This window comes from Astatotilapia calliptera, chromosome 7 (assembly GCF_900246225.1).
Source record: "Astatotilapia calliptera chromosome 7, fAstCal1.2, whole genome shotgun sequence".
Taxonomy (NCBI): Eukaryota; Metazoa; Chordata; class Actinopteri; order Cichliformes; family Cichlidae; genus Astatotilapia; species Astatotilapia calliptera.
Genome location: NC_039308.1, coordinates 33,084,703 through 33,108,322, shown reverse-complemented (window position 1 = coordinate 33,108,322; position 23,620 = coordinate 33,084,703). Strand labels below are relative to the sequence as shown.

Sequence of the window (23,620 nt, the reverse complement as noted above, 5' to 3'; positions counted from 1 at the left end):
AGACTAGACATATTAGTGCTTTAATGAGAGCAGCTGCTGTGTCTGCTACCCAATGTTAATATACGTTGTTTTAAATTTCACTTTAAAAAAGTGCTTTAAAAGAGCTTTAAAAAAGGGAACCAACATCTCCATTCTATATATATCTTTAAATGCTACAATAATGATTGTGTTAATTTATAAGTCAGGAGGTGAATGTTACTAACTAAAATAGAAACTACAACTACATTTGGGGAAACATTTTAGTTAACTGAAATACAATTTTTAAAAAGTAAGGTTTAGCAAAGAAAAATAACTGAACAAACTAACTAGAAAAAAATTAAAATACAGGGAAAATGTCCTTAATTTAAGTCTTTTTATGGTCAAATTTGGGAATGCAATCTGCTTAATAAAGTTGTGAAAACTATAAACTATGTGAAACTTAAATCAGAATAAAATGCATTAAATTTTTCTTTAGTATTTTATTTTGTGATCTTCATTTGACCAAATCACTTCTGCAAGGCGAATATAAGCAAAATTGTGTAAATGCATAGTTTGTCCAGCAGAGCGGCTCCACCTGCTGCACGAGTAACATCACATTTAACAACTACGTCTTTATGTTATTTTTAAAACTATATTGCTCGAAGATCAATAATAAGTGATTTTCTGTTTTTAGGTATAATTCTGACATAACCACGGTGTAAGGCATGAATTTCAGACCCAACCGCAGAAGCCGATGTCTGGGAGTCGATGGGGAAGTGGACTCCAGCTTAGCATGTGCAGCTTGTTATCAACCAGTGTTTTGTTAGTTGAGTGCTGACTTCATCTTCACCAAAAAACATCCCCCATTTTTTTCTACCCTTATTACAGCTGTCCTGCGATCCAGTTTTATCTCATTAAATTACCGTATCCGGTTTTCCTACCTAAATTATGAAACCTGTAATGTTTGGTTTATGTTTCAATCTAAATAATACAAAATAACAGATAAGGCTGAAAACTGTTCAACAGCACCACAAACTGAAACCCCGACAATTATTGTGTGTTGTAATTTGACTGCATTAGTTTAGGTGTATTTCATAAACAGGCAACGGGTTGCTGATTAAGACTTCAGTGAGTCGTAATTTGAGATGATGTTCTGTTGTTTTCTTTGCTCACTGAAAGGTGTAATGTCATACAGCTGTTATTTCTGGATCCATAACAAACCATTTTATGTCGGGGATTTATAAAAGACAGCACAAGACTGCTGTGCATACTATTATATTTTTATTTATTTTAAATTCTTATATTTTACTGCAGGTTTATCGTAGCTCTATAGTGTGTATATGTCTCTAAAAAGGAGTTTAAAAAGTTAAAATATGAAAGATCCACCACTATGTAGATGTCAGTTATAGAAACCTCTTGCATTTTTATACCTCTTGCAACAAAATAAGAGAAATTATAACATATGACTTTATTGACTTAGATTCTAAATCACACTATGTTTTGTTTCAGTCTGTTTCAGGGCTATTTCACTGTTTTGGTTGCTTCATAGGTAATCACATGCAAATGCACGAACAGAAAGAAAGCCAAGAATTGCACTCAGTGTTTTTGTTGCCTGGATTATGCAGGATTTTCTAACATGTGCCATGTTTGTCTTGCAGATGAATCTTTTTAAGGTGGGATTACCCTCTCCAGCTCTTTGTTTGTTCATCTTCTGATCTTTATGAAAGGCTCTTGTCAAATAAATGACTTGTAGCACAGCCTCTAGCCTTTCTTTACACAGAAAACTGTAAAGCAACATGCAGCTCACCAAACCTGCAACGGTTGAAGATGTTTTCACGGGAAACAGGATTTCTGTAATTAAACCGAGGCACTACCTGAGCTTCATTGTGAAGAGACACGCTTTTCATCCCTCGATCAGAGCTGAAAATCACTTGCATATGTACTTGAAAAAGAAAAAAAACCCACATCAGGGCCTGATGTGATTGCTGAAAATTTCCCTCTTGTGTGCCATTAACAGAGTAAAAAGCATCAAGACGAGTGGGAAATGTGATGGGAGCTGGAATATATTCAGTGTTTAGACACTGTGCTAGATCTAAAAAAGTGGTCCAAAACCTTCCAAATCACAGAGGAATAGCAGAAGCTAGTAAAGCTAGGAGTAAAGCGCAGCATTTATCTCAAGAAAATGTATGTTTGTTTGGTTTTTCTTTTTTTACTATTTCTACTTTATTTTTAACACGGCAGTTTGTGAAACTGCCATAGCTTTTAATTTATTGATTCGTGTTTTCTTTCAATCTTTCTTCTATTGCTGACTTGGTTGAACAAACCCTTTAACTAAATACACTCCCTGACAAGCCTCAGTGCACTGAAGTTAAATGTTTTTCAGTTTACCAATACCCAGATAAACAGAGTAACAAGCCACTATGCTAATGGTTCTTCTCAAAGGTCATAATGCTGACAATCTGCGCAAACCAAAAGACAGCTATCCTGATGTAAAGAGCTATTCAGTTCAATTCAGTTTTATTTATACAGCAACAAAATCACAACAACTGTCACCTCAAGGCACTTTATATTATAGGGTAGACCCTACAATAATACATACTGAGAAAAACTCAACAATCATGTGAACCCATATGAGCAAGCGCTTTGGCGACAGTGAGAAGGAAAAACTCCCTTTTAACAGGAAGAATTTTAATTTACTGGAGTAAATGTTCAAAAGTGCATTTTGGGTACATTTTAAAAGGTCCTATAAGTATGTGGAGTAGATGGTTAGTAAAGAGAAACTTGTATATCTGGCTCATCTTTTCACTGTGATTCCTTCTCTGTAAAAATAATTGTGTTTACCCACTGGCACTCAAACCTCCATGGAAAAGATTGTGGTTTGGGTTAAAATATGCTCCTCAACAACATCAAGTCTGCACATTGAAAAACAAAAACAGGCATTCCACCGTGTGTTTAAATGTTACGCTGAGAGCTTATTTACCAGTGTCGTTCTCAAGACCCATCTTATATTTCCCACAGACACCAAGAGTTACCTTGGGCTTAATTTGAAGACACCAAAGGGGAGCAGAAGCTTTAACAAAATGGCAGTATTTAGACTGGGCTGACTATGCACTGTATATGTTTCCTGTAACCTTAAAATAAGTCCAAATACTAATCTCATTTATCCATATGTGCACTCACTGAGTGATTGCTTGAATTTAAATCCAAAGCTGATGTCATATTTTAGTGTGAAGGCTTCTCCCGTTTCCTCTGTTTCCCCCACAGAACAAACCTTCACTAAAAAGAAAGCCTAATCCTAAAACAAACTAGCAAAGTATTTTATTCTATGCTAATCAGTCATCTAAAAGAGGTCCTCCATAATTCATTTAATTTCCAACTAATCTGCAGGTTTAAGGAAAAGAAATCTCTTAAATCAGTTTTGTTTTTTAAAATATGGCCAACAGTCAAACAAAAGATTTTCCTTTACAAAAGTTAAAAATATTTTCCTCCTCTAAGATTTGTGGTCAGTTATAGTCTACTGGGTGGTGACGTTACACACCTATAAACTGAAATGGGATTGAAAATGGGATGGCTGTGACTTGTCTGTGTAGGAGTCTGGTCAGTCATATTTTGTTGAGCCTGACCTATATTGAACACTGGCACTCATGACATCATTGTCTTATAAACTTAAATACATGAACTTAGATTTATATACTTAACTAATCAACTTAAATGCATAAAAACCTGGTTTCCGGCTTCTTGAACTAGTCTTTGACCATATACCAGTACAAAAGATGGACATAGCCACTGTGACACCACTCATCCATGCATTTCTTTAAGCTCTTCCACAACAAACTGGCACCTTCAGCCTGTTTTTCCAAATAGACAAACCTTCTCAGGAGCTGCACATCACCAGATACACACATCAAGGTAAGAAGAGAGGCAAGATGAAGTGATGCACCCATCATGCCTAGTGCCTACTGTACAAGCCAGTATGTGCTCCAAGAATGAGGTCAGCTGACTACCTGACTATACTGAATGACCAGGTTATCCCATCAATGGGTTTTTTTCTTCCCTGATGGCATGAGCATATTCCAAGACGATAATGCTAGGATTCATCGAGCTCAAATTGTGAAAGAGTTGTTCTTCCAGCATGAGACATCATTGTCACACATGGATTAGCCACCACAGAGTCCAAACCTCAACCCCATTGATCATTTTTGGGATGTGCTGGAGAAGGCCTTGCGCATCAGTCAGACTCTACCATCATCAATGTAAGTTCTTGGTAAAAAGTTAATGCAACACTGGATGGAGATAAATCTTGTGACACTGCAGAAGCTTCTCGAAACAATGCCACAGATAATGTGTGCCATAACCAAAGCTAAAGGTGATCCAACAAAATATTAGAGTGTGTGACCTTTGATTTGGTGGTGGCTTGTTTGTTTTTTTTGGCCAGGCAGTGTATTTTATGTGCTTGTATTTCAATGATGCAAAATATACTCTAACAAAGAATAAAATGTCCTTCTTAACAGAAACATACCACCACTTCTTGGATTACTTCCCCCATCTAAATTTTTTGGATATTAAAATCAGGAATTTTGGGGAAATTGGACGTCATAGTGGAACAGGTGAAAGGGTTTTTTTTTTTTGTAGCTTCAAATAGCATGCAGTAACTTGGTAAGCTATTAAACCTCCAGTGATATAAGGCTTCACATTAAAAGCCTACATTTTCTTTCTCGTCTCAGCCTTTGCTTTTTGAACCCAGTCTGCAGTCCAAGCTGACAGCCCGGAGGATATCTGCCGGGACAAAAATGAGTGCTGAGCCACAACAAGCCCTGACAAAACCATTAGCTCCTCTGACCTCCAGCTCACTGTGGCAGCTCCACAATTTATTTGGGGTGTGTGCGTGGGGGTTTCAGCTGCCAGCACGTTTCTCCTCCTTTCCCTGCTTGAACTACCTTTACACTGTGTTTATCCCACTATTTGTTGACGCTGTTACTGTAACAACAGATTAAGATGTTTAAAGCTTGTTTGCCCGTGCCAGAAACCATAATAATCAAGGATTTACCGCTTGAAGCAGATTTTGCTCTGACTTGTTGAGTTAATCCAAAAGTGATTCTGTCCAAATGTTCCTGCGATTATAGAGAGATGAATAATTTGCAAATATACACTAGCACTATGAGGATACATTCCTGAAGACCTAATATAAGGACCGCATGGAACGCACTTCACTCAACGTCAAACCCTTCATATTACAAACTGTGCAACAGTCAAGAAAAAGTCACATATTTGTTTGTATTCTTGGATATGATTTTGTTTTTCTTCTTGACAATGAAAATTACTTTTTAACCAATGTAGGAGGCATATTTTGAGACTGGCAGCCAAGAAAACTGCTTTTAAATGAGCATTAACCAAATCATCAAAACAAATTCTAAACCTAACCAAGTCGGTTTCTTTGTCTACACCTCGCACCGGGTGGTATATTGGACATACCAGTATTGCAGTCTAAATTTCATGTGTGCTATGATTTTTAAATATATTCAGAAACAGACAATATGCTCTATTTTATGGGGTTTTTTTTATTGTTTCGACTCTGTGTATGTTTTTTCCTTATTATTCTGGACATCTAAGTGCTTTATATTTATGTGTACTTGAGAGAAGAATGAGCCGTTGTAAGCCTATGTACAGTAAAGGCCCCATTATGCATTAAAAATACAAATAATAGTAATAGTCATACCAAACAGCACTACTTAAGGCAAACCAGGGAGTCTTTAATGCCTTACACCAAATTGTACTTTTTACAAAGCAGCTTTGATTTCCTGAAGCCAATCAAAGAGTCTGAAATGCTTAAACCGAGTGGCTCAGTCACGTCACAGTAAGAGCTTGACAACAGAGCAATCATTGGTTGCTCTGTGATGGAATGGAAATGTTTGCTTTCAGCAACCAACTGCAAGTAGTTGCAGCAACTAACTGGTCACCCAGAGGTTAAGAGTGCAACACCCTCAATCATCCTGGGCTACCAATTTCAAAGCAAATGCACAGGTTACCTCATGGAGGGGACAACATGTCTGTAAACAGACTCAGTCTGACCACAATCATTTTCAGACACTTTGGCACAAATCTGGAAATAACTGACATCTAAGTTATAAACAGACAGATTTCCAACACTCTGCAGTAAATTTGTGTTTCTTATATGGTAGATAAAAGAGATGTTGTCAAGTACCTATGTCATTTTCCAAATAATTATGTAAAATTCTGTTTAATGTGAATTTCTGCAAAAGATTTGTGATTTTTTTGCCAATTTATTACAGTTAATTTCCATATTGTCACAAACACATAATTGTCATTAGCACACTGACTCCGTCTTAATGCCGTCGTGACCAGTGTTGGTCAAGTTACTTGAAAAAAGTAATCAGTAACTAATTACTGATTACTTCCCCAAAAACATAATCCCCTTACTTTACTGATTACTTATTTTCAAAAGTAATTAATTACTTAGTTACTTTTTAAAAACACGATTTACAACCTGAATAGGTGATAAAGCGATAGATCTTTCAGCCCAATTCTACTTTTTCTACATAATCCATCATACAGAATGTAATCAAATGGAAAAGTCCCTTTTTAAAACTAAACTTGTTTTATTAGTTTTAATCTTTTAACTTTATGCATCAAGCAAAAATTTTATTATATGATTGAAATGATTACATCCACCACCAAACCCCTCCAACCTCCAAACTTTGCATTCTTTCATCCCTTAAAAAGTGTAAAATACTTATTTCTTGTACACGGACGTGTATCAATACAAATGAGACTGTACAGATGAAGAACTGGGTTGAGGGTCTTAAAAATAAGAGTTGGAAATTCTAATATGATTTAATATTTAGATAAGATATTAGATCCTAATATCTTATCTAAAGTGAAGAACAAAGTGTTAACTGATCCAATGATAACCTTACCATTCCTGTACTATCCATCCATCCATCCATCCATCCATTCGCTTCCGCTTATCCTTTTCAGGGTCGCGGGGGGTCCATTCCAGTACTACTAGCAACTATTACTATACTGCTGCTACTTGTAAGCTTATTATTTCAACCATTTATGTACGGTTTGTAGTTTTAACAGCTCTTCATATCATCAGCTTAGCTAGAAGTTTCAGTTTTTATTGTTTACTTCATTTCAACTATTAATCCAGTAAATTTAGATTACAGTTTTGTTTGGACTTTTAGCAAACAGTTTCAGTTGTTCATTTATATTTTATTTAAGGTGCTGCGCAAAAGACTCGAGTCATATAGCCAGACTTTTCTGTCAGTTTTTTTTAACCCGATCTTGAGCACCAGTTCTCCAGGTGTGATAGAGGTTTTCAAAGTTTTCATTTGGCTGCTTTTTCACTAATTTTCCATCCAGTCCTTCACCTGACCATTTTGAAAAAAGAAAAAAGTTATTATTTGGTGAACCACTTAACATGACCTACGAATCATTCCAGGACTAAAAAAGGTACCTAACTAAAGGGATGAAACAGTGTTGTGTCTACACACAACAGACAACTTAGCAAAGAAGTATAATCTTCGTTGGGTACTTTATTACCAGAAACCTGTTGAAAAAACACATAATGTTCTCATTTCTTTAGTTTAAGCAATAAAAATGTGAATAATAACACAGTTCAAGAGACATAACATAGTATTTTGAGCCCAACCAGTTGATTCCTGAAGAACTTCTATATGCATACTCAGCATGCTGTGTGACCTTAAAAGCTTTGAGGACACGTCTGAAACACTATCTAAAACAGATGAGATAGCAATAGAACAAAGACCGGACACAGAACTTAAGGGACGGATCTCAGGACAGCTGGCTGTCAAGAAGCCATTTATAAGGGTGGGAAAAGACTGAGGGACATCAAATTACACAAGAACTGAAGTGAAAAGTGGCAACAGGTATGAGGAAGTGATGTACCCAAATGTGAAATTTCTGGTTCAGGTAAATGTTTGGAAGAAGTCAGGAGACAGGTACAACAGTGGGTGTCTACAGCCATCTGTAAAACACGGTGGGGGCTCTATCGTGGTTTGAGGGATGTTAGAGATTGTGATAAGCTCGATGGCGGGATGAACACAGGAACGTGCTCTCTTCAGGATGGAAATGATGCCAGCCAGATTCTCAATGCAGTAAAAGCATAACTGGATAGAAAATCACACAAGGGAACACTATCAGTCATGGATCGGCCTCACCAAGAGCCCAGATCTCAAAATTACTGAAGCAGTGTGAGATTATCTTGATGGAGAATGGAGCAAAAGGCAGCCAAGAGCTCTGACTGTCTTCGTGAAGCCGTGGAGAACAAGACTGCTTAAAGAAATTAGAAGAAAACTTTCCTAAGAGAGTTCAGGCTGTGCTGAAGAACAAATGTGGTCACACCAAATATTGATTTTTCAAGCTTGTTAGACTCATACAAACTCTTTTTTGATTTATATACTGTATTTATATGTAAGTTTGCACAAGCTTCAATAAATTTGTGCACCAATTTCATATTTTCCCAGCTAAATGTGAACAAATGGGGGGGTGGCTTTAGACTTTTGCACAGTAATGTAGTATTTTGAACTGCATGAACTGGGAGTCTCTGTTTTCAGGTCCCTGTGCAAAACCCTCAAACAGCTTTGCTTTTTTTTTTTTCTCTTTGGAAACTTTATCTCCACATGATTTTTAAATAATTGATATAAACCTAACTTACCTGGCTGCACAGCAAATATTGACCAGGCTGAATTGATTGTAAGCCTCCTTTATATTCTCATTACAAAGCAAGCAGCACTGTTTGGCTGCAAGGACACACGTTTACTCACAACTTCCCTCTCTCTCTGTGTCTTTAAAAAACACAGGTGGTGGTCCTCCACCAGGCAATAAACCCAAAGCAGCAGACTGCCCACAGCCTAAACATTCCTGTGTAATAACTCCCGAGTAAACAGGCTTTCCCTGCACCTATTCCAGTCCACTTCTGTTTGTATCTTCTTAGGAAAAAACTTCACTGTGACCTCATTCTGGGAGAAAAAGCAAAATGCCTATTGTGGACATCTAGGTATTTCCACAACAGTCTGATGCACTTAAATCATTTCGAATATAGATTTTTTTTTCCCCTCCCTCAAACAATTGGGAAATAAATCTGCATGCAGGCAACTTAACCAAATTGTTTCCCATGCAGATCATCCAGTATGATGGAAATTTCGCTTTCCATCTACTGACATTATCTTTATAATATCCAGCTGGAGATCTGCTTTACTTCAAGATAAAAATGCACAGAAAAAAAGATACACACACACACACACACACACACACACACACAAATAAATCTTTTGGTGTTTTTTTAATCATACTCTTTTAGAGCTGCTGTTTCTGTTGGTTTGTAAGATACCCATTTTTTAACTTCCCAGATTTCAAACTTTTAATCACACCTCCCTCAGCATGAACTTACTTCTCCCGCTCTCCTTGATAAAAGTAATGACATCCTTGTGGTACTTGTAGTCCTCCTGGTACGGGTGGGCCCCCACTGTAATGTTCATCTGCTCCTTCAGGTTCAGGTAAATCCCCTCAGAGAGGAAGTAGTGCGGCCGGTCGTCCTGCCGCCGGTCGTAGAATATCACCACTGCCCGGGACGTCCAGTTAAAGTGCGTGTGCAGGACGTTGGCGAAGTCCCCCAGCTTTGTGGTGGACGGTCCGCTGCGCACAATGGTCCGGTACTCCTCCCGCTTGTCGAAGCCGTACGCGGGTCCACCAGCGGTGATTAGCGGGATTTTCCAGTGGGATGCGAATCGCCCCACGGAGGCAAGCGGGTACACGCACCCGGGTCCGAAGAAGGCGTCCGGGCGGATGTATAGCTTGGCGTCCACGGCCACTACTTGCGCCCGGCTCTCGGCGCACGACCCCGCGGCGGGGTCCTCCGTGCTGTAGTTCAGGATGTTGATGGAGCGGTCAAGCAGAAGCTTGTGTTTGACGTGCAGGTCCTCGTGCGCCATGAGGAGTGCCGGGAAGACGCGCGGAAGAGCCCACGGGTACTTCTGGTGGTTGTCCGGGAGCATCACGGCCACGGTTATGTTGCCTCTGCAGCCGGGGAGGAGGCAGCAAGACAGTGCAGCGAGCACGCAGCATCCCAGCGCGCCTCTGCATCCCATTTCTCGTCTCAAAGAGAAAGCGCACGGCAACGGAGAGCGCACTGTTTGGAGAGAAGACACGGCCGGATGTGGCAACCTGACACCAAACCGTCTGCCTCACTCTCTCTCCTTCTCTCTCTCTCTCTCGCTCTCGCTCTCGCTCTCAATCACAAGTGCCACAGAGTCGGTAAATGCGTCATCTTGTCATGGCAGTCCGGTTGTGCCATGCGTCTCCGATGCGTAAAAATCCACCGCTAGTGAACTCGTGGTACTTCCAAAGTGACTTTTCCAGCGCTGCGCAATCCTTACACTGACAGTCTCTCGGAGAGTGATAACACATATCCAGATGACTCCAAGTTAAATCAGAGCAGCCCTCTGCTCGGCCCCCACACGTCACACACTGCAAGAAGTGCGCCCTACAGTGTCAATAAATCAGCGTGACCTGTTTATTTCCTTTATTCAGGTCATTTTTAATGTTTCACTGATTTAAGATAATTCCGATACAGTTTATAATACATTTGAAATCTAAAAAACCTCATTGTGCCCACTTAAATGAAACACGGCAGACTCTGACTGTCACTTATGTGCTTGGAAAGATGAAGTAAAACGAACTGCATCAGGAAGAAGAAGAAGGTGCCCTGAGTCACGCTTATACACGTGAAGTGTTCACAGATGACAAATCCAAACACGTCAAATCGCCTGTTAAAATATTTGGTATTTTTTGCAGTGTATGAAGAAACAGCCCATTAAAAAGCGGAGTTAGGTCGCCCCCTGCCTGCCGTGTCACATATTACAGAGCAAGCATGTTTAGAAGGAATAAGTTTGGGACTGTTCTTGAGGCTGCTCAAACTGTGCCAGTTTTAAGGTGCTGGTGTTACTAAACTGATTTAAGGTCTTTCAGGTGAGCTGGTAAAGTCACTTCAGTCTGCAGATGTTACACCTGAATGTTGCTGCTCCTGTTTGTGGCCCCAAACTACAACTTTTTCAGGTTTTTTAAATTCTCCTTAGCTTTTAAGTTTATAATTTTTGGTTGTTTTTGCTTTTCACTTTGTATCTCATGTGCATTACTAATGTGTATTTACAGGGACACTCTTGGAAGGGTAAATTGTTCCTGTTTTAAGTAAAGTAAACATACTCTTTGTCCGTGTTTTGCTTGTTGGATTCTGGTCACAACAGGGAATCAGCAAAATTTGATTCACTTGGTAAAATGAGTGTTTGTATAAAACGTCACAGAATTCTTTCCAGGCATTAAAAAGATTCCCAGGAGACATGCTGCTAGTATAGTATGGGACACGAACAGTTATACTTTTTTAACATTACATTTTGATTAACCATCCAGCCTACATCTGTCACCTGTCACCTTATCTTTTTAATTTTCAGTAGAAGTGGATAGTTTTCAGTTCCACCTAACTAAGGATTAAAATCCAAAAAATAAAAGTCATGGAAGAAAATAGAAAGTTCAATGGTGCACACAAAAACAGTGGGTTTCCAAGCACCTCCTATAGGTGCTCCTATAGCACCCACGGATGTCTTAAGCACTTGAGTTAAAGTCAACGTGATTAAAGTTGTCCGAGGGAACCAAGAACCTAAAAAATGTGTATAGCAAAGGGTGGGCCAGCCCTTCTGCAAGAGGGCCTTGTGTTGATGAAAATGGAGTAAAAAGGTTCCTTATATGTGTAAAATAATGAATATTTTCATGTTAAGGGAGTTCAAAAACTGAAAATGTGAGGCTATATGGAAAAAACCTCTTCTCCCACATTGAAGTAGTAGATAAGCAGATATAGTGTTTACTTTATGCTTATTATAGATATTTTATAGATATACTCATCAAGCATCGTGGACAGGGTCCAAGAAAAGCTATGAATGAAATTTAATGTTAAAATGAATAAAATGTCCAACACTTTGTTTTGTTTTTGAAAAGCTACACACATACTGTATTTTCTTCAAGACAATTCAGGCTCTTCATCACTGCTTTTGAAAATGATAAATGAATGATTCATTAATGTTTAAGTTAGCGATGTGCGATACCACTGATTTCCTGTCCAATCCGATACCAAGTAAAAATCAGGGTGGTATCGACGATACTGACCCGAAACCGATACTTAATGTGCTATTGTATTTCAAAATGGTTACAGGACATCAGACTACTTCTTCTTATTGTTTAATTATGAAGAATTATCATATAGAAATCAAAAGACCTGAAGTTGTGTGTTAATTGACGCTCCTTGAACACGTATATCTTTTCATTTAACATGTATATACTTGCCTGGACATTTCAACAAAAACATTCAATATTCATACTTTCCCTCATTCACAGTGGTGCTGTGCCACACTACAAATTTTGGTATCGATCCAATACCAAGAAAATACAGGGCCAGTGTTGCCAAGGTTATTCAGGCAGCTAATTGGGCGAGTATAGTGTGCTATGACTTATGAGATGAATTCTCAATTTGCAAATTCTGAACACAATTTAATCACCACTATATCACTGTGATTGTTACTGTCCACAATAATTAGTTAACACAACAAAACACACCTTTCAGCTTTTCATGTGTTTTGAAACTGGGATTTTGGAGACCTGGAATGTAAACCTTACGGTCTCTAAACAACACAATTTTCATAGCGCATGTTTGAGGTTTATTTGGTCCAAAGATATAATTAACACAGTTCAGCAGGCTGCATACTGAACTTCCTAGTATCAATTTGATACCAATACTAGTGTTGGTATCGATACTATCGATATTTGGATCGCTCTGGCCACCTCTAGTTTAAGTTTAGTTCTTTTAATTATTTTTTGCAATTGTTGTAGTAAGGTTGACACCTCTTTGATATTTGACTCTATCTTAATGGCTTTTCCTGCTCAGCTGGAACTTTACTCCTCAGAAAATAATCTAAAATGTGGCTTGTGAAGAGGCAGGGAGAGGTCATATGCAGCAATTAAAATAGCTGTTTGCTGTTTTAATGCTGCTTCTTACAGGGGGTTTTTTCTGCCCAGCTGTGATCACCTCTACCCACACTGCAGCACCTTGAATTAGACATTCATGATTCATTGAACAGCTTTTCTGCAACTCAAAAGACAGCAGTCAAGGTGTTTATACGCTGCAAAAACAACCATAGAATTAATTTTGCGTGTTTGGCATAATCATTATAACAGAAATGTTTATTGAATAGTAGTATGTTAGAAATACAATTCAATTAAAAAAAAAACTCACAGAAAAAGCAGCATGTTTGTCTCCTTCCTTTAAGACATAATCTTTCAAAAATCATCACCATAGACCAGAAACACTGCAGGCGCTCTGCTCTGATTATTCCTACTGCTCCCATATCACCCAGAAAACAAGATGAAACTCAGAAAATTAAATAAAAGTAAAAAACAATAAAGCTCAATGTAGGTGTCAATTGACTTTATGTAGCGATATTAAGGCAAGGCAAATTTATTAAGTTAAACAAATTTATTAAGTTAAACAAATCAACCAGCCAGCCACCGACTTTAGAGTTAGGAGTATATTTTTGTTACTAGACAACAAAGTTTCTGGATAAATTGCTGGACTTGGTCTGTGGCTTGCTGTAACTAAAAAGTTGGTAGTAATCAGTAATGTGTAGTCAGAGTAAAGCTGTAATCAGAGTACTTGGGTAATGTGATTACTCTGATTACACAGGTAATCTGATTGCACCACTACTCTCATAACTAGGTACGATGCTTGGAATCAATTATTGTAATCAAATTACTCAGGTAATCAGTGTACCTGGGTAAAACTGTAATAGAGTAAAGTACTTAGGTAATAAGATTACTAGATAATCTGAGTACTTGGGTAATCAGAGTAATACAGTAATCAGAGTACTCATATAATCAGATTACCTATGTAATCAAGTACCTATGTAATGAGAGTAGTGGTGCAATCATATTACTTGTGTAATCATAGCAGGAAAAACAAAAACAAGACTAAAAATAATACACACAGTTACAGATCTGAGTGAATGACTTTATTTTCTCTGGAAATACTTCACATATATCAGACATTTTAGGATGATTCATACAGATATACGGTTAGTAGAGATAACTGACTTTATTTAACACTGATCCTACACACCCAGAAGTCACAATGAAAAATCTGCATTTACACTCTCAGCGTTCGGCTCCATATCAGCCCCTGATAAGCTCAGACAGGTATATATGATACTGTATCAGTGGATACATGTGCAGTTTTGCCATTTGAGTTGCTATCATGAAACTGACCATAAACATTAGAAAAAGGCCCAAAACGGATCACAATTTGTGGATTTTATTCATTTTTCCCCCTTAAAGGGATTTTTAGCGAGCATGCCCTGTCAGTTGGTCCACCTCTGTTCTGGTCCAGATCATCTCTCTTCACTCCTTCAGCCAGGTGAGCAGCTGAGGTGTGTAGTAGGTGATGATGATGTCAGCGCCTACATCAAAGAGCAAGGAGAAGCTATTAATATTAGCCAAATCCAGAGCAGAACTAACACTTAGTTAAAGCTACATAGAAACTGGATGTAATTTTTCCCCTCACTTGGGCCCAGACCAGAAGACCAGATTGTTACTGACCCACAAGAAAGCAGATTTAATTACTGCTAGCCTAATCTATGAGAATAGTACATTATTAGATGTATATTTTCTAATATAAAAATATATATTAATTCAATTCAATTTTATTTATATAGCGCCAGATCACAACAGTCGCCTCAAGGCGCTTTATATTGGTAACTGGGGATTAGACCACACTGCATCAGACCCTGCAGCTCCTCCTGCGGGTGGTGGGCTAACCTCACACTTTCAGGCTGAGCACAGCCATGCCCAAGCTACAACGTGGAGTGTCTTCAAGCATCCACCCCGGGTTGGGTGGAAGAGATAGAGGTAGTGGCTGGGAATCTATTCTTAGAGTGCCGTACCAATGAAAGGACCCAAATAAGCAGCAGGTAATGGATGAAGAAAAGTAAATAAAGCTTTAAAATACATGTAGCAGTGTAACTTCTGTGCCTCCCTTTAGACTCACCCCTGCATGCTGCAGGTACTGCTGCTAGAGAGACAGGATGGGTGCTGTCAGTCTTTACCAGTTTACAAGAAATTCAAAGACTGCGTCAAGCTAAATGTGTTATCTGTATTCTGCTGTTACTTTAGCTTCCTCTTAATTTAGCTGACTGCTGTGGACTCATCCTGGTCCCTTTCACCACAGACTGCATCAACGTGAAAAGTAAGCAGCTAGCTAAATGAAAGAAAAATGATTCAGAGCAGCTTGTGATCATATTTTACAAGATGGTGACTATTAAACGTTCCTGTACAGAGATCACCTGCTTCTTATTTTTGCTCTGGGGTAAAAACCAGCCGTCATTTAAGGGTATTCACAAATTTAATAACTCTAAAAGTAAAAAGTATTGGCAGTGGCCTATTAGTAGATACTCCTATGGCATCAATCTGAAAGTCTTATGTCACACACTACACAAACTTTGGTGTTCACATTGCTCAAAACCCCATATACCTTTTACAGTTGAGGGGTAAAAAGTAAAGAGACCAAAAGTTATCAAAAGATAGTTAAACTATCGTTAAATCTCTTGAAATAAAGCTGAAAGTCTGTACTTCAGGCACATCTGGATGGGCTGATTTAAAATACACTGTGGTGGAGTACAAAGGAAAAAATAAACAGGTAAACTAGTGTCACTGCCAAAACACTTACTAGCCTAACTGTATCTACTGTTGTCTGAAAAAATAAAACATAAACAGAGGTTAAAAATAGCACCTGTAACATCAGACTGGGGCTTTAAAAGCGCAGTGTTCTGCACATTAAGAGGTTTTCTTTGAGGTAATTAAACACTGTCAGAGGGTCTCACCTGCCCTGCGGAACGCTGTCATGGCCTCCATCACAGCCGCTTTCAAGTCAAACGCTCCAGCCTGCGCGCCATGCCATATCATAGCAAACTCCCCAGACACATTGTACACTGCCAAGGGGTGAGTGGGGAACTGAGGCGAGGAAACCAAAGAACATTTAATATTTTAAAATGTTGCTAATTAACTGAAGGAATTTTAAGTATGCTTTATTTGAATTCTCCCACCCTCACTGGACTGGTACATGAAATATAGCTGCTCACCTTGTCTTTGACTTCCCTCATGATGTCCAGATATGGCAGACCCGGCTTCACCATCAGCATGTCCGCACCTTCTCTCACATCTCGCTCCTGCAGCACAGACCAACAGCTCAGGATACCCAACAAGTGTTTGAGTGTAAAAACTTTTTTGCCAAACAGATGTGTTCACAAATCATTTACCACAGCTCTGATGGCGAGCCCTCGCGCGCCAGGAGGCAGCTGATAGCAGCGTCTGTCCCCGAATGCAGGCTTCGACTGTGCAGCATCCCTGTATATGAACACAGCAAGGGGTGGGGTTAGGCCTCTTCTCAGTTCAAAGTGCCCCTTGACTGATCTGTTAACAATGCAGTTTGAAGTTCACTTACCTGAAGGGACCATAATAGCAAGAAGCAAACTTTGCACTGTAGCTCAGCACTGAAACCTGAAAACAAAGAAGAAAAAACAAAAAAAATTCAAGAAGATTTTATTTTATTACAGTTTTTGTCAAGAACCTTTTTTCCCACCTGATGACATAAAAAACTGTTGCATGGGGACAAAAACTGATGAAGAGTATTGACAATTTCGTAGATGAATAACAACAGGATGAAAACGGTCTGGAGAGACGAGAGCCAATCACAACTAATTAAGATGTGTAGGAAGGCGGGACGAGTTTGGAAGTGATCCAATCAGAAGTAATCTCATTGTGCAGAAAGGTCAGACGCGCACAATGTGATCAGCTCCTGACAAACAGGGTGGGAGTTCCCATGCTCCCCGTTCCTCATGGAAACATGACAAAATGTCAATGCTTGGGAGGAAGAGAAGAGTAGAAGTATGGACACATTTTGATTTGGTGTCAAGGAAAATAAGACTCTTGGTAAACCATGTGGCACAACTCTCTCTGGTAAACAAACGTTAACATTAGTCAAAGGAGCTTTCAAAGAAAAGCGTCTGGACTTCTTTAAGTTGCTTGAAGACGTTTCACCTCTCATCAGAGAAGCTTCTTCAGTTCTAAGGTCAAATGGCGGAGAGTCCCAGAGTTCCTTCTTTTCTTGTATTGTGAGGTTGGACGGAGGGAGAGGCCTCTACATCAGAGAGACCAAACAGCCACTTCAGAAGCGCATGGCACAACACAGAAGAGCCACCTCCACAGGACAAGACTCAGCAGTCCATCTGCATCTTAAGGATAAAGGACACTCTTTCGAAGATGCCAATGTTCACATTTTGGACAGAGAGGACAGATGGTTTGAAAGAGGAATGAAAGAAGCCATCTATGTCCACTGTGAGCGACCAAAGATGGTCGCTCACAGTGGGGTTTACGACACAAACTGTCTGCCATCTATAATCCAGTTTTGAGATCCCTTCCCAGACGCCTTAACGCTCACTCACACCCTGGGCCATCTGACCTCAGGAAATCGCATGATAAGGTGGGGCCAGGTTTCACAATGAACTCACCCGAAACCCTGGCTGATTGTGACCCACACCCAGTTTCACACCTTGGCTCATGTGATTAGAGGACCATCAGGGGGTCCTTCTGTCCCTCTTTGGGGGGATACTCCCACTGGGATTAAATCTGGGACTCCCCACCATTTGACCTTAGAACTGAAGAAGCTTCTCTGATGAGAGGTGAAACGTCTTCAAGCAACTTAAAGAAGTCCAGACGCTTTCTTTGCAAGCTCCTTTGACTACGATGACCTGGATGACTGAGAACCTTCACAGACAAACTTTAACATTCAATTCTTGGATGTAGTCTACTATAACTCATATGATATTTAGTCAACTAAAACTAAAAGAATTTAGATGCCTAAATAATGACTAAAAGGCACTGACTAAATCTGAATCACAATTTGCTGCCAAAATGAACACCATATAAAAATAACAATGACATAATCCAATTACCAGTCACTGTCTGTGTATCATGAGTGTAACACCAGCTCCTGCAGCTGATAAGAATGACTAAAAATAACTATTTGTTATGCAGAAGAGCATCTCTGCACAATAGCAGCAGAAGACCATACTGAGGCTACAGTTTGGATGGGTTCATCAAAATTGGACAATAGAAGAAGAATGTTGCCTGGCCTGATGAGTCTTGATTTATTCCTGGAGAATAAATCTGTTCTGAAATTCTCTGGAGGGAACATCATTCTCAGTTTTTAGCATTTTCCACATTCTTTCCCAATAGTAAAAGGTAGGATCGCAGGCGAATGGTTATACTTTGATGAGCCACACTATGAGACTAGGTCGCAGGTTTCTGAGTTGCATCTAAATATTAATAAAAGTTAATACATTTACCTTATTTCCCAAACCATTGGAAATCAGTGCTTGTTTTATGGCTCTAACTCTTCCATCCATCATATCAGAGGGAGCGATGATGTGACAACCTGCAGAGCAACATACAACGCGATGATTAGTGCACCAAATGTAGTCTAGTGTAGTGTGGCTTTAACTTTGCCTTACATTAATAAAATTTAAAAAAAAAAAAAAAAAAAAAAAAAAAAAAAGAGGAAAGGAGGGGATGAGGAGGCTTCCTCCAGTTTGTCACACTAATAAAACAAGCACAATCATGAAAAAACAAAGTAAAGAATTACCAGCACGAGCGTACGCCAGCGCTACTTCAGCCAAACGCAGACAGCTGGCATCATTGTTCAGTGCGCCATCATCATTCAGGATGCCTGCAAAGAAAAATAACAAATAAATAAATAATATGACAACACAAATATATGAACTTTAGGCTGCTTTACGAGGACAAGCCACTGACCACAGTGTCCGTGTGACGTGTAGGGACACAGACAGACATCACACGCCACCAGCAGCTCCGGGAACAAAGATCGGATTTTCTTGACTGCCAGTACCGCCGGTGTATCGTCGGTGTCGGCGCCTGAACCCCTCTCATCCTGAAGGAGGAAGCATGAGAGATCAGCGAGTCCAAGTGTGAGGGAACTGAGTCGTGTCAGTACAAATCTTCGGGCAGTAACAACCAGCTATAGCAAGATGTCAGGCTTTCCAGAAAGCTTCTGGCTTCAGGAATTTGCTCCCATTCAGGCACAAAATATCAGCGAAGTGAATCCAGTCTAATCATTTCCAACAGAAACTTTTCACTGATGAACTTTTAACAAATGACTTAAAAAGTCTACCTGGAGGTTTTTAGATCTTCATACCTTTGCTATTTTAGCCGGGACACCAAAAATCAGCACACACTTCAAGCCATTATCCACAAGTGGACGCAACATTCCCTCCAGCTTGTTCACTCCATATCTGCAGGTACAAATATAATGACAATCCATCAAGCGGTGCAGCTCTGTAGTTTAGCAAAGTCATATTAAAACATTTTTTGACAGATTGCTGAGCGCTGTGTACCACATAAAATCGGTTCGCGGTCAGTAAGCACAACCAGAATTCATACATAAGGGTATGGGCTCAAAATGTGGTCATAAATATTTTGTATGTGTAAAAAAGATTTGTGTGTGCGTAAAAAAGATTTGTGTGTGTGTAAAAAAAGATTTGTGTGTGTGTAAAAAAGATTTGTGTGTGTGTAAAAAAGATTTGTGTGTGGAAAAAAACCCCTGCAAGTTACAAGTACGAATTTTGACACTATTTTTCTTCCCTTCATCTGATTGGTCAATGTCATGTCAATCACAAATGTAACAATCCAATCAGAGAACAGATGGGTTTGGCTGTCGAGGGGCGCTTTTTTGAACTGCAGGTCCTTGAAGGGTGATACAGTTTGAAGCTGGAGGATCGCTATATAAATATCCGATAGCAGCTAGGTCCCCTAACTTTCAGTAGCTATTGAAAGGAAAAAGTTGTGGTATATCAGTGGTTAGAAATACCATTATTACTTTAGGATTAGTTTAATACAAAGTCAGGGCTGACCCAGGACCATTGCTGTGAGTCACAGCGCGCAGCATAAAAGTCCTTTCACATCGGATGCAGGATACGCTGCTAATGCTAATTGCTAACTAAAAGCAAAGGATCCAGAATTTGTTGCTGGCTGCTGGGCTCTGTGCGTTTTTGCAGCAGCTCTACCTGTACTAGATACACCTGCTCCTTGTCTTTTCTATCTCTGACTTTATGTCCTCTACAAGAGTTTGGTTTTTTTTGCTGGTTCTTCAAATGTTCAATAAAAACATGTATGCTAATTCATAACGAAGAAAGCTTTGTAATGAAGACTGTCATTTCCAAAACACTGCCCGCCCCCACCCCGCGGTCCGCAGCGCTGTTGAAAAGGCTGTGGAAGTCCCTGTATTAAACACGTAGTCCTGTGACACAAAAATCACCAAACTCGGACGACCACAGACTGTTTTCCTTCGTGGTGATGAAGGAAAACGCTGGGTTGGCATGTAAAAGGGCATTTATTCCCTTCAAAGACCTGCAGTTCAAAAAAAGCGCCCCTCCGACAGCCAAACCCATCTGTTCTCTGATTGGATTGTTACATTTGTGATTGACATGACATTCACCAATCAGATGAAAGGAAGAAAAATAGGGTCAAAATCCGTACTTGTAACTTGCAGGGGTTTTTTTCTAAGTCCACACACAAATCTTTTTTTACACACACACAAATCTTTTTTTACACACACACAAATCTTTTTTACGCACACAAATTCTTTTTACACATACAAAATATTTATGACCACATTTTGAGCCCATAATAAGGCGCACTGTCGAGTTTTGAGAAAATGAAAGGATTTTAGGCCGTGCAGCCCCTCCGGGCTGCATGTCGTTAGCGCGGTTAGCTCGCTAACACGTTGACGCCGTCCAGCCCCACGCACGGGGCTATCCGCGGTAACTCGCTAACGGAGATTTTCCGCTTTCATCTTGTCATTGCCTGCAGGTGAAGCTATGGGGGAGGGGGAGTTGTGTTCAGTGAAGGAGAGTCGAGGCCGAGTAACGTTGCGTAGAGACAAAAGTGGACGAAAGAGAGGCAAACCTGCGGCTCCACACAACGTAACATAGACTATATCGATATAAACGATATTGTCACATCTTATATCTCGTATGAAAATATATCGATATTTAAAAAAAAAAAAAAACTCGATGTATCGCCCAGCCCTATCACAGGGTACAGGAATGTTTTCATGTGATTCATCAGTGTGACTTGAATTGGTTCTTAGTTTCATGCACAAAAGGAATTGTATATTTGGTTCAACTGAAGCCTTCAGTGAGTTTTTAGGACAGCCCGGTAATGAATTACGATAGTCCAGACTAGAAGTAATAAACGTGTGAACTCATTTCTGAGACAGGAGGTTTCTAATTTTAGAGATATTGCACAAATGCAAGAAAGCAGTCCTACAGAGATGCTTAATACGCACACTGAAGGAAATATTGTGGTCAAAAATGACTCCAAGACTACACAGTGTTACTCGAGGCCAAGGTCACGCCATCTGACATATCTGGTTTGACATGATGTTTCTGAATTATTTTTTTTTAAGGGCCCAATACAAAAACCTCAGTTTTATCTGAATTTAGAAACAGGAAATTAGAGATCATCCAAGACTTTATGTCATCAACACGCCATTTCTGCAGTTTAAGTAATTGGTGTTTGTGATCTGGTCTGTCATTTGGATTTCATGGAACCCAAATGACACACCAATTACACACTAGAAACCAGAATGAATTTCATTACATTCTGTATATGTGCAAACATTAATATTTACATGGTAAACAGATATTTTAATAAATTTTCCATTTCTATGTCATGTTACCAAGACGCTCCAAAAAATGTAAGTAGAGGTTTTCATTTTGGGAGGTACAGGTCTAACGATTCTCGTCTTATCTCGGTCCAGGTCCAGTGTTTGGCTCTGGCTCCGCCCTTCCTGACTATTTTTATCTGGAGACTACACCCTCAGTGGTTTCACAACTGCAGGGTGACACCATACCCCATGTGATTTTTGTTAAAATGAACACTTCTATAATGTAATTATTCTTTTTTCAATAGGTTTTTAAGCTGTTCTGAAAGTGGGTGCTGCAGCTGTGAAGACTTGATGCTATTGATGGCTGTGGACCTTACCTGGCTTGTCCCGGCAGGCTGCCGATGGGCTCTACTGCATCTGCACCATCTCTGCAGCAAAGAAGGCCACATAACAAGAGTGAGAAGATTTAAATGTACTGACCTAAACTTCTTCTGGTCAACCCCAAGTCATTTTAAGACTTACGTAACAAAGATTGGGTAGATAAGATTGTCAGGTCTTAAATCGGCAATGCAGGTCTGCCAGTATCTTAGGGTTGGGTGGAAGTAGCCACTGTGGAGGATTGATTCTGCAGGCGTCTGCATCTTTACACGGAAACAGGGAAACCATCAATGACAAAGATCCAAAATATTCCCTCTCTGTCACACATTTGCCCATCAGCTCGGTGACCGTTAACACTGATCAAGCATGCATGGAGTTGCTTCTTCAAACAGCAGCTCGGCTCAATCCAACTGCAGAGTCAACAACCCACAGCTGCCTCCGAAATGTTATCTTAATAGACTGAACCAGCTTTTCACCACAAGATCTTAGGGTTATGTTACGGTCTTGTAACTGCCATGCAGACTTGGCCTGACAGGACTACCTACAAGAAATGAGCCAATAATCCCTTTTTCATTACTCTTAATCGTTTTATTACATTTATTGTTATATATTCAAAAAAATACATGTGTTCCTTTTGAATGTTTAATTCTTCTTAGTATATTTCTAACTTAACCTGAATTATAAGACCCCTCCTAAGCAGTAGGTCTGTAAATGGGGTCTAAAATGAAAAATTTGATTTTCCAAAATTATCGTCTTATAATAAGAGTACTATGAAGAAACTCCAGAATTTTGTTTCTTCAGATCATCTACTGATAAATTGTACCACAAAATATAAAATTATCATGTTTGCTCAATCAAAAATGTAAGTACAGGTTTTCATTTTGGGAGGTACAGGTCTTTTTGAAAGAAAGAAAGAAAGAAAACTGATATTGATATATGAAGCTAAAATTTCACAGCAAGTATTATTTATGTGCAAACTTTGGACCACAAAATTTTAGGAAAATCTAGGATGTAAAAATGTAATGATTTCAGAAAGAATAACTCCACAGTAGGAAGCGCATAGTGGCATCTTAACACAGTTACTAAATATTTTCTAACCTTGTTTATGATCAAAGTGAGAACCGCAAAGGCCAAAAAACACTTTAAATGAGACGTCATTCTTCTCTGAACTTTAATTCAAGCTTTTCATTGAGCAGGTACTCTTCTTCACGTTTAGTTAGAAAATATAGTTTTTACTGACTGGGGAACTACAGAAATCATCGCTAACCGCAGCTAATGTCATAAATATATTATAGTTGTTTTAAAAGACATGAAAAAAGAGCAGACGTTAAAATACACCAATAAACTCACCTCTCAAGACAACAGCTTCTCACTTCTCCGTACTGAAGTCGACTGACATTGTGTCCTTCTTCGGTGGTGTCGATTTTAGTTTTATGCTATCGCCACCTATCGACTGCAGTTCTGCTT

The 23,620-nt window shown here is 39.3% G+C and overlaps 2 protein-coding genes across 2 annotated transcripts in view; both read right to left on the bottom strand.

The window, feature by feature from the left end:
* npr2 (natriuretic peptide receptor 2) overlaps positions 1-10,409 on the bottom strand; it is a 94,564-nt gene extending 84,155 nt beyond the window's left edge. The window contains exon 1 of the mRNA XM_026174420.1: positions 9,392-10,409. Within this exon, the coding sequence (XP_026030205.1) occupies positions 9,392-10,088 (697 nt within the window). The 5' untranslated portion in view covers positions 10,089-10,409. The remainder of the gene's footprint in view (positions 1-9,391) is intronic.
* Positions 10,410-14,029: 3,620 nt separating this feature from the next.
* Positions 14,030-23,592, bottom strand: alad (aminolevulinate dehydratase). Its single transcript, XM_026174425.1, has 12 exons — positions 23,504-23,592; positions 22,298-22,416; positions 22,153-22,203; positions 19,304-19,400; positions 18,904-19,039; positions 18,734-18,817; positions 18,438-18,526; positions 16,535-16,590; positions 16,350-16,437; positions 16,173-16,259; positions 15,915-16,044; positions 14,030-14,495 (listed from the first exon to the last, which is right to left on the bottom strand). The coding sequence occupies exons 2-12, from the start codon at positions 22,414-22,416 to the stop codon at positions 14,437-14,439; spliced, it is 996 nt and encodes a 331-aa protein (XP_026030210.1). The 5' UTR covers positions 23,504-23,592; the 3' UTR covers positions 14,030-14,436.
* Positions 23,593-23,620: the final 28 nt, after the last annotated feature.

Bases quoted from the DNA above. Each gene is read 5' to 3' on its own strand.
- alad (XM_026174425.1), bottom strand. From the start codon at position 22,416: ATGCAGACGCCTGCAGAATCAATCCTCCACAGTGGCTACTTCCACCCA. The intron at 16,260-16,349 runs GTAAATGATTTG...TCTGTGCTGCAG, and splicing joins GGCTCGCCATCAGAGCTGTG to GAGCGAGATGTGAGAGAAGG. The intron at 16,045-16,172 runs GTGAGCAGCTAT...TCCTCGCCTCAG, and splicing joins TGAGGGAAGTCAAAGACAAG to TTCCCCACTCACCCCTTGGC.